The 11,867-nt window shown below is 34.5% G+C and overlaps 1 protein-coding gene across 5 annotated transcripts in view; it reads left to right on the top strand.

Annotated features, from left to right (window-relative positions):
• The window catches only part of golga4 (golgin A4), a 54,276-nt gene that overhangs the window by 32,345 nt on the left and 10,064 nt on the right, over positions 1-11,867 (top strand). For all 5 annotated transcript variants that reach the window (XM_051126212.1, XM_051126211.1, XM_051126210.1 and 2 more), the window contains 6 exons: positions 65-186; positions 1,480-1,610; positions 2,060-2,146; positions 3,767-3,784; positions 5,218-5,286; positions 6,557-6,632. In XM_051126212.1, coding sequence (XP_050982169.1) covers positions 65-186; positions 1,480-1,610; positions 2,060-2,146; positions 3,767-3,784; positions 5,218-5,286; positions 6,557-6,632 — 503 coding nt within the window. The remainder of the gene's footprint in view (positions 1-64; positions 187-1,479; positions 1,611-2,059; positions 2,147-3,766; positions 3,785-5,217; positions 5,287-6,556; positions 6,633-11,867) is intronic.

The following is an 11,867-nucleotide window of genomic DNA, read 5'->3' as shown; positions in this document are numbered from 1 at the left end:
CTTGATGCATATGTTCTGCTACAACATTGTTCCCAGGCTTCATATGGTTGATCTTTTTTGTCAGGCTTGAAATGGAAGATATGGAAATGAAACACAATTCTGCTCTTAAGCAGTTAATGAGGGAGTTTAACACCCAGTTGGCCCTGAAAGACAAGGAACTGGAAGGTTCAGTAAAGGAAACCATTGGTAAGAAGAGCATATAACTTATTTCTAAGAGTCTCTTAGAACTATTTTCAGATTCTACAGTACAAATGTACTGTTTATTGCTCATGGTACCATGGTAGTACTATTTAACGGACAATATTATGATGGGTATAAAATGAGAGCATGTTTCCATCATTGAATAAAAAAAGGTAATTGCAACTTTTTATATCACAGTTCTGACTTTTTTTCTCACAATTAAATCTCACATATATTTCAGAATTGTGTAATATAAACTCACAATTCAGACTTTTTCATAAAATTGTGAAATATAAACTCGCTACTGCGAGAAAATAATTCAGAATTGCAGAATATAAAGTTGCAAGTGCGTGTTATAAAGTTAGAATTGTGAGATACGAACTTGCAGTTGCAAAAAATAAAGTAAAAATTGTGAGGCATAAGCTCAAAAGTTTTTTTCTCACACGACTTGTTTTCTTATAATGAGGAGATATGTACTCACAGTAGTTTGTTATAAAGTCCAATTTTAGGGGGAAAAAAATACAATTGCAAAATTTTATATCTCACAGTTCTGACCTTGTATCTTGCATTTGTGTTATAAAGTCAGAACTGCAAGATATAAACTCGCAATTTTTACTTTTTAAGGAGTTACAATGCTGAATTGTGTCAGAATTGTGAGTTTATGTCTTGCATTTGTGACTTTCTCACAATTCTACTCTTTTGTTCGTTTAGAATTATATTGAAATCTCACAATTCTGACTTTTTTTCTTTCAATTGCGACTCTATATGTTACAATTCCAACTTTATTTCTCAGAATTGTGACTTTATTTCTTAAAATTGCAAGAATTGCTCAACCAAAAGTGACAATTTGATAGCCTTGGTCCAATTTTTTTGTATAAAAGGAGCTTTGTGAACATTCAGCCTGAAACCTTTTGTCTTCCATGCAAAAAGAAACTTATTCATATTTTTTTTGGAATGACAAGAGGATGTAAAGGATGACAGAATTTTCATTTTGGAGTGAAGTACTCCTTTGAGTATAACAAAAATTTTGTTTAAAATACTGAATAAAACCAGGTACAGATAGTCTTGGAAAGCACTGTGGACATGAACGAACTGTGTTTTCATAGGTATTCACATTCGCTGATTTACTGGACTCAGGAAATATGAGATATGAAATTCGTGATTGGTTTACCATGTGTTTTCAATCCTGCCATGTAATCCATCCAGTCTGGAAATGAGTGTTTTGTACTCAATGATGGTAACTTTATGGTGACCTTCATGTCTTCTTACTGTACTTTCCTGTTTATTATTTCCACACAGAGAAAGCTCAGGATGTTGAATCCGAGCTTATAAACAGCCATCGAGAAGAAGTCAGTCAACTTCAGAAAATAATCGCTCAGAAGGAAGAAGACCTAAACAGAACGGTTCAGCGTTACGAACAGGTCCTTCAGGTACAGCCAAATAAGCTGAAACTGTAGCTTTTGTATATAATTGTGAGTTAATGACCAGCAGATGCATTATTCGGTCAACTTTATAGACACAGGAAGAATTTTGTGAGGAGTTTATTGCTTTTGCTAAATTCCCCCACATAAAGCCAGTAAGTTCAGGTTTCAGCGAATAGTTTTGTGTATCATCAGGAAACACTTACCTCAGTCAACTAGCACCTCAAACTCCCCCTAGAGCTGTAAGGAACTGTAGGGAATGATGCAGACCGTATGCTGCTTAAAGCCATCCTAACAGAGAAGTATGCTAACTATTTGCGATAGGTTTATTTCCATATCTTATGCTGTAGATCTGATACTGTTTACCCATGCATTTGAAGACTCAAGTTTATGACCTTTATAACTCTGTAAAATGATTCAGAAATGGCACAGTTGATCACAGTTTTGTCTTTCTGCAGAATCGCGAGGTGGAGATGGGTGACCGTGTGTGGGAGGTGCAGAAGGAGTTAGAGGAGCTACAGCAGAGGAGTCTCAGTGGCCCTCAGGTACAGCCACAGTTTACACATCATGTCCCACTGGAAGCCATTTATTTTTATAGTTTGTGTGGATATGCATAAAAATTAAAATCATTTGCATAAAACTGACAGCCATAATTAAATAACATGTCCGCAGAATATATAGACTTTTAAATTTATATTTCCTTATTTTTATTTATGTATATATAAGTTACTTTATATATAGTAATGAATAATAATATAATAAATTATAAATGATATAAATTTGATTAAAACTAAAAGCCATAATTAAAATAATAAATTATTTTAAAAAGAATGCAATTAAACATGCCCGCAGAGAATACTGTATGGGCTTTAAATCATACATTATATAATAATAATAAGTAATAATATAATAAATTATAAATTATGTAAATTTGATTCAAACTAAAAGCCATAATTAAAATAATGAATCTTAATTATTAAAAAATAATGCAATTAAACATGCCCACAGAATATATGTGCTTTAAATTTATATTTTTTATATTAATTTTTTATATGTAAATTACTGTGTATATAATAATAAATAATTTTTAAAAAATAATGCAATTAAACATGACCGTAGAATATATAGGCTTTAAATTTATATATTTTTTTTATATTACATTATAATTATGATTAAAACTAAAAGTTATAATTAAAATAATAAATCTTAAGTTTTTTTTCTTGATCTTTGCCATTAGCTTGCAACATTAGTGTTTGCTCATGTTATATTTCATATTTGTTGAGCTTTGACAATAAATCTAAAATACAAAGTGATATTTCCCATTTAAATATATTGACCATCAAAGGCATAGTTTTCCCCAAAAAAGTGAGTAAATAATGGCAAAATCTTTGTTTTTGGGCAAACTGTTCCTTTAAAAGATCTTTCTTTATATTTTCCCTCTGTGCATTGATTCATATTTATTGATGTCAGACAACGGTGCAGCTGCTCTTATTCTGACCACAAGTATTACTTTGTTATAGTCCTAATTGGTAAAATAAAAGCATATGCTAAGTGAATGAATATACATGTAACTGACAGAATCAAAAGGTTGAAATGTCAAATCGGCTGGATGTGTTATTAGTGTTAAATTGAATGGCATTAAATATATCTTAACCTGAGAAGTTAACCCTGACAGCCAAAGCTTACTACATAATGTCTTAGTCTCTATTCACATAATAGACTTAATTTGCCGACTCTAAGTTGCAGTGTAATAGTCCCAATCCAGAATAGGCCATAGGAATGAATTTCCTGAAAAGGTTTGGAATGCGTCCCTGAGAAAAAGGCCTTAAACAGACAGTCTCTGTTCTCAATTAACCCCTCAGAGAGCATCCTGAGCTGTTAGATTTATGCCGTAGTGCCGCTCTCAGGCGAGCACTGCATGCTTGGAAAGAGGCAAAAAGTTGAGCCTTGTTCAGGATAAAGCGGTCCTCGTGTGTTCGGTGCGGTTACAAAGCGCTCTCTCACAGAGATGTGAAACACACAGCGCACCTCTGGAGCCCATGCTGCATTTTTGCACCCTGATGTCACAAGTATTCTGTGGTCAAATGCGACTCGGAAAATAAAAAATGTTAATATTTGCATAATGAGGCAGTTGTGTGATCTGCTGGTTCTGTTTTGTGTTTCAGGGTCTTGAAGAGTTAAAGGTAGGTTTTATTTTTTCCATTTTTCTGATTAACTCCCATAGCAATTTTTGGACAGTCTAACTGCTAATGGGGTTTTTTTTTCGTCTAGTAAGAAATTAAAGGTGTGCTTCACTTCCAGAACAAAAATTGGCAGATACTTTACTCACCCCTTTGTCATCCAAGATGTTCATGTCTTTCTTTCTTCAGTCGTAAAGAAATTGTTTCTTGAGGAAAACATTTCAGGATTTCTCTCCATATAGTGGACTTCAATGGTGCCCCCGAGTTTGAACTAACAAAATGTAGTTTAAATGCAGCTTCAAATGGCTCTAAATGATCTCAGCCAAGGAAGAAGAGTTTTATCTAGCGAAATGGTCGTTGTGTTTGAAAAATAAAAATTTGTATACTTTTTAAGCACAAAAGCTCATGTAGCAAAGGCTCTTGGATGCTCTTGAATGATTCATTCATTTTGAGTCGTCCCGGGGGAGTGATTTGTTCAGTCGCACATGCGCAACATCCTATTAGGTTCTGTACTGGAATTAGTTCACCTATTTCGGGTCTTCAGGTTTTTCTAATCGTTTGTTCATCTTATGGGGCTGTCACGTGTTGCTGATTTTGCTAAAATGAACGAAATGACTTGAAAAAAGGTTAGTTCATTTTGCTGAACGAGACTCAAAGGTCCGAGTCGGTAAAATGATCCAAACTTCCCATCACTACAAATCATGTCTTAGAATCACCACAAGTTCATGGTCAGTGTACTCCATCTCAAAAAGGTAGAGTATGTCGAAAAACTCCATGTTATTTTCTCCTACAACTTTAGAATCGTCCAACATCGTTGTACCTTTTTGTTTGTAAACAGCGTTTGACTTACTTGCACTTTCTTAGTCTTTGCGCGTTCGCTTTGTAAACACTGGGTCTGTGGTTCCGCCTACGTTCCACGTGACCTTTTGACGTTATTCAATAGTACGTGAACGCGCATCCCAGAGCCTGTGCTACATGAGCTTTTGTGCTTAAAAAGTAAAAAAAAAAAATTATTTTCTGAAAAAAATGACACATTGTTACGCTAGATAAGACCCTTTTTCCTCGGCTCCTGGGATCATTTAGAGCCTTTGAAGCTGCATTTAAACATTTTGGAAGTTCAAAATCGGGGCACCAATGAAGTCCATTATATGAAGAAAAATTCTGAAATGCTTTCCTCAGAAAACATAGTTTCTTCACTACTGAAGACAGAAAGACATGAACATCTTGGATGACAAGGGGGTGAGTAAATTATTTGTGAATTGTTGTTCTGGAAGTGGACTTCTCCTTTAAAGAAATGCAGACTTAATGAGCATAAGAAACGTTAAAAAAACCATACTGACCCTACACTGTTGACTGTTTAATACCTTTACATGTTGCTCTTACTTTCCGTTTGTTTATATTTTTAACTTCTGGTCTTCTTTTCTTTGTCCAATCAGGTTCAGCTTGCAGAAAAGACGACCATGTTGAGCGAAGCCAGGCTGAAAGAGCAAGAATACCACAACAGGGTAAATGAAGAGATGTACTAACAGAACGTCATATAGTTTAGCTTGTTGGGTTTCAGTACTACTAAACAGGTAGCTAGCTATAAACATTGCTGACAGTTTTACTAACTTGCTCAGCAGGATTCTCATGCTCTTCCATGACAGCAGTTGACCTGAATGAGAATACTGACCGTAGAAGAAGCTAGAAATGCTTGCATTTGCATGCTTGCACATAGTATGTTTTAGGCCTAAGAAGTGATTGCAAAAGACAAAACTTGAGTTGTGTTTAAAGACAAAGTAGACAGCAAAGAAATAATGAGAGGAGTGTTTGCCAGCCGTCACATTCTCAGAGCTTCTGCACTCCTTCAGCTGTGTAAAACCGAAATGAGATTAGATTCATTGCACCGCACATCTGCTTACTCTTATTTCAACCTTACAAACAGTTACAGCAGCGCTCATGCTGTTTCTCTCACCCCACACGAACGCAAACTCACACGGGGAGGCGCACACACTTGGACATACCTTTACCCGGTTTCACCCCGGGCCATTTGTTGTTGTTAATTTGAGGACTAGTGTAAGGAAAATTAACCCTTGTGCTGTACAGAAAATCCTAAGCTAATTTGATGTTCCTTGTCAAAAATGACTGGCTTTATAAAATTGCTCGTAAATGTTTTCACCAAATCTTGAATTCAGTACTTTTACAAACTTGTTTTCTTTTAGTTATCACAGGTTTTGTATTTCTTTTTGGAAGTTTGTTTGTAGGCTTTGTTGATCTGAGCTTATGCTCAGCTCAGTTTTTTAAGTGGAAAAAAGCAAAACTGTGGTGCATAAGATCAGATCAGTGAGATCTATGATTAATCAGCTCCAAAAAGAAATACAAAACCTGTGATAATTGAAAGAACACAAGTTTGTACAAATATTAAATCCAAGATTTGGTGAAATTATAGCATAATGAGAGGTTCTTAAGCAGTTTTTTAGACCGCAAGTATAGAAAAATGAGGTGGAAATCCCCAAAATACAAAAATTATAAACTTTTTTTGGGAAGTTTTTATACCTTGTGTGAGTAAAGTCAGTCAGTTTTAGGCCAATGCAATGATATAACTAGCATTTTTGGGAAAAAGAAAATCCTTTGTGGTTCAAAATGACCAGAACACAACGTGAGGGTTAAGACTGCAATGGGATTTAGTAATAAAATGCCTTTTCTCTTTTCAGTTGCTTTGGATAAAAGTGTCTGCTAAATGCATTAATGTAAAATTTCTTATGCACAATTTGTATTTGTATTCTTTATTTTCAGATTCATGCACTAGAAGACAAACTGAGACGGTCCCATAAAAATGCAGTGGTGACTCACCTGGGAAGCTCATATAAAGGTAAATAACCATAAACATCTTCTGTAAAGATGGCTTCTGAATGCTATATCATCTAGCTGGGGGCATGCAGAACAATGTTTCTAAAGCCAGCTGTTATCCACATGTCATTTACTGTCTTATTTATCTGTTTGTAATATAAATTTGGGGGTTTTAGCCACCTTGTGACTGTAAAATGCTTGTCAAGTTACTTCTGTAACTCCCAGAGGTTAATGAATGATGTGGCACACTGACCCTTGGCAGATAAACCTCACCTTCGTTCTCACTAGCTCCGAGCGATCAGTCACCGCAGGAGAGCCGCGCTTTAACACCCCGCTATCAATCATGCACATATGCGGAGCTTAAACATATGGGCAGCTAGAGGAGAAAATCTGCCCCTCCACAGCCCTTCCCTGCTGGTGTAATAAAGAGCTCATCTCTGAATCTAATGGTTTTCACAGACCGCGTTTCTCCCCGGTTCCCACGAATGACCCCAGATTTAGGCAGCCATCTCAAAGATCTGCTGTCTTTTATACTTGCTTTGTTTGGACAAGCGCTTCGCCAACATCAGCATCAGAATAACAGCTTTTGTGTTATCTGGAGGAATGAATGTCATTTGGGTTTTGGGTGTGAAAGTAAGAAAATGCAGACTAAATTTTTTCATGTTTAGGTGCACTAGTCGATTAAAGACAACATAAAATGAAACCGTAAAGAATAAAATAAGGCAATTTGCATTGCACAATCATGTTTTTAAATATGAAGAGTTTATTTGCAAAAACACTTTTAACACTTTTATTTAATAAGGATGCATTAAATTGTTTAAATGACAGTAAAGACACTTATAATTCTTTAAAAGATTTCCATATCAAATGTTGTTCAAATGTTGTAACTATTTATTCATCAAAGAATCCTGATAAATAAAATATATTGTCGTTTCAAAAATTACAAAAATATGAAGCAGCACAACTGTGCTCTATGGAAGCGCGTTTCCGCCACTGAATAAAAAATTAAAAAGGTAATTGTGACTTTTTATCTCAATTCTGACATTTTTTTCTCACAACTGCAAATTTACACTACCGTTCAAAAGTTTGGGGTCAGTAAGACTTGTAATAGTCTTTAAAGAAGTCTCTTATGCTCATCAAGGCTGCATTTATTTGATTAAAAATATAGAAAAAAAACAGTAATATTGCAAAATGTTTTTACAATATAAAATAATGTTTTTTATTTTAACATACTTTAAAATAGAATTTATTCCTGTGATGAAAAGCTGAATTTTTATCAGCTGTTACTCCAGTCTTAAGTGTCACATGATCCTTCAGAAATCATTCTAATATGCGGATTTATTATTAGAATGATCGATGTTGGATAATATCAACAGTTGTGCTGCCAAATATTTTTTGGAACCTGTAATTTTTTTTTTTTTTTTCAGGATTCTTTCATGAATAACAAGTTTAAAAAGTACAGTGTTTATTCAAAATAAAAATATTTTATAACAATGTAAATTATTTATTGTTAACTTTTAGTAAACTTTTAATTATTAACTTAATACATCCTTGGTGAATAAAGGTATTAATTTCTTAAAAAAAAAAAAAAAAAAAAAAAAAAAAGAAACAATAAAAATGTACTGACCCCAAACTTTTGAACAGTAGTGTACATCTCGCAATTCTGCCTTGTTTCTCAGAATGGGGATATAAACACGCAATTGTGAGGTAAAAGTCAAAATCGCGAGTTGATATCACACAATTCTGAGAAAAAAAGTCGCAATTGCGAGTTTCAAGAATTTTAGTCAGAATTTCAAGATTTAAACTCACATTTCAGTTTTTTTCTCAGAATTCCATGATTTCATCTTGCATTTGTGAGTTAAAAAGTCATAATTGCCAGACATAATTGCAATTCTGAGAAATAAAGTCAGAATTGCAAGATATAAACTCGCAATTCTGAGAACGTCAGTCTTTTTTTCTCCTCAAAATTGGACTTTGTAACTCACAATTGCGAGATTATATCTCAAACTTCTGAGAAAAAAATTCAGAATTGGGAGTTGATATGCAATTCTGAGAAAATTATTTAATTGTGAGGTTAAAAAAACTGCCAATTGTGAGTTATAAAGTCAGAATTGCAGAATTTCAACTGGCAAATCAAAGTTTTTTTCTTAGAATTCCATAATCTCACATTTGTGAGTTAAAAAAAAGAATTGCTAGACATAATCACAGTTCTGAGAAATAAAGTCAGAATTGCAAGATTTAAACTCACAATTTTGACAACATGTTAGTCTTTTTTCCCCTTAAAATTGGACTTTATAACTTGCAATTGAGAAAATATATCTCAGAATTCTGAGAAAAAAGTAAATTGTGAGATAAAAAGTCGCAATTGCGAGTTATAAAGTCAGAATTGTGAGATTTAAATTCGCAAATCAAAGTTTTTTTTTTCTCAAAATTTCATGATATAATCTCACATTTGTAAGTTAAAAAAAATCAGAATTGCCTGACATAATCACAATTCTGAGAAATTAAGTCACAACTCTGGAAAATAAAGTCAGAATTGAAAGATATAAACTTGCAATTCTGAGAACATGTCAGTCTTTTTTGCCCTTTCTGAGTTAAAAAACTATAATTGCCAGACGTAATCGCAATTCTGAGAAATAAAGTCAGAGATATAATCCCACATTTGCGAGAAAAAAGGCAGAATTGTGTTGATATGATACAATTCTGAGGAAAAAATTCAATTGTGAGATAAAAAGTTCTTAACTCAGAATTGCAAGATTTCAACTCACAAATCAGAGTTTTTTCCTCAGAATTCCATAATATAATCTGGCATTTGAGTTTAAAAAATCAGAATTGCCAGACATATTCGCAATTTTGAGAAATAAAGTTAGAACTGCAAAATATAAACTCAATTCTGAGTATGTCAGTCTTTTTCCCCCTCAAAATTGGACTTTATAACCTGTGATTTGCCAGTTTATATCTCAAAATTCTGAGAAAAAAAGTCAGAATTGCAAGTTAATATCATGCAATTCTGAAAGAAAAATCACAATGTCCTTTTTTTATTCAGTGGTGGAAACGAGCTTCCATAGTTTTCAACATTGATAATAATCAGAAATGTTACAATTACTTTAAATTTAATTACATTTAAATGTAAAATATTTTGAGACCTTGAAATGAGACCAATTTTTCAACACTAAAAGGCTTCAACACTAAAAAAAAAAATTCAACACTAAAAAGTTGCTGCAACTCAGCTTATGAGAACCAGGCTAAAAAACGTATGTGCACCCCTGCCAATATGGGTAAATCTGCAGCAATTGTGCAATTCTAATGTAGTTGAAGTGCTTTCAACTTGACAATCTTATTAGATAAATCAAACTTCCTGGATGATTTATTTTTTTTCACAGAGATTGTTGCAATGCTTTTTGCAATTGCATAATCTTAAAAATATATTTGCAATGCTGAATTTGTTCCAAGGAAAGTGTTTTAGAACCGTCTTCATGTTGCAATGATGCCTTACAATGCTGTCTAGGTAGGTGGCTCTCTAGGTTTTGGAATGGATTCATCCTCTCTCCTCATAAACCACATTAAATATTCCTCTAAATATATTCCCAGATGAGTTTTTCCTTTGAAGATATCTCCGTTTGGCATGCAACTAAACAAACTTCATACACAAACAGACCCGTCTATTTATCCTCTCTGTTCTTCAGCTTATCTGTGTGGCCTCTACATTAAAGGAACAGTAGCCTATGAAGTCTTTTTGACCTTCTGACTGCCCATAAATTACTCATTTGTTGTTTACAAGATACAGACAGCTTCGCAAATGCCCCAAAACGACTTGTTTTTGTATATATGTTTGATAGAGTACTGAAATAACTGGCATTTCTGTATTATTTATGGATTTTGTTGATTATGCAGTCAGCAGTTTAAGCATGTGCTTACGGCGGTCGTAAACCAGTTCCTCAATCAAATAGTGTTGTTCTGGAGATGAGACCGGTGTGGCTCGTGTTACGTCCCTGTTGGCCCAGCTGGACTGATTTGGGGTCAGTCAGACAGGTCGGGTTATTTATTAGCCCCTCATTTCTCCATGCTTCCTGATCAAAGGCCTGTTTGGGTTTTAGCGGCACGTTGAGCTCCAGCTCTCTCCGTCAGGCTGTCTGTTCCTGGACGTTCAGCCACCCCAGTGTCTTCAGCACTGGTTAAATGGGCTTTCCAGAGAGACACACGGCTCCTTCTGCTAATTGCCAGTCATTCACAGGTTTAATGAGGCAAGACGGCTGTCGTAGGTTGTTCCTCCTGTGCCGTTTGTGCACGCTAGATACTGTAATGCAAAAGTCAGTTTCACTTAAAAAACTAATTGCTTAATCCTTACATCACTTCCATGAGACATTGCAGAAGATTTACTGCACATCTGGGATTCTTGTGATGCTTATGATGTTAACCACATGTGCATATTAGTTTTAGCAAGAGCATGTACACTATTGTTCAAGAAAATGGGGTCAGTAAAATAGTTTAAATAATTTTGACAGAATTCACTTCTGCTCACCAAGGCTGCATTTATTTGATTAAATTACAGTAAAATTATAAAATAATAAGTTGGCTTGAAAAACTGTTTAAACTGCTACTTGTTCTTCTGAGACTACATTTTAAAATGTATCTCCTCCTAGGACTTTTAAACTACAACCACTAAACTCAGCCCAGACCTTTAGACTGGTCTGACTCAGGTTGCTATATCTTTTCTAACTGATCTAGCTTACGATTTTCGTAAACCAGACTATCAAAACCACAAAAAATCCCATAGACTTTCATTGAGGGGGTGAAAACTTTTGTACAACGAGGTGTATTTAAACTGTTTATTGCTATAGCAAAACCAGCCTAAGCTAATAGCCTATAGCCCCCCCCACACACACACAAAACCAGCCTAAGCTAATTGGCTGCTCTCCCAGGCTGGTTTTAAAGTGGTTTGGGTTAAAAGACCAACCATGCTTAAACCAGCTATTTTCAGCTTAAACAAACTAAGACTAGACAACCAGCCTAGGTTGGTTTTAAGTGGTTTTTAGCTGAATCAACTGGTTTTAGCTGGTTTAAACAAATGCTAACATGCTAATCATGTTATAGACAGGCTAGCAACATGCTAGTAACTAACTAATCAGGCTAGCAACATGTTAGTAACTAGCTAATCATGCTAACAACATGCTACTGACATGTTAATCATGTTAACAACAGGCTAATAATACTAAAAACAGGTTAACAACATGGTTAACAACATGTTAGTAACTTG

The sequence above is a fragment of the Labeo rohita genome, chromosome 13, assembly GCF_022985175.1.
Source record: "Labeo rohita strain BAU-BD-2019 chromosome 13, IGBB_LRoh.1.0, whole genome shotgun sequence".
Taxonomy (NCBI): domain Eukaryota; kingdom Metazoa; phylum Chordata; class Actinopteri; order Cypriniformes; family Cyprinidae; genus Labeo; species Labeo rohita.
This window is presented reverse-complemented; position numbering and strand designations above follow the sequence as displayed.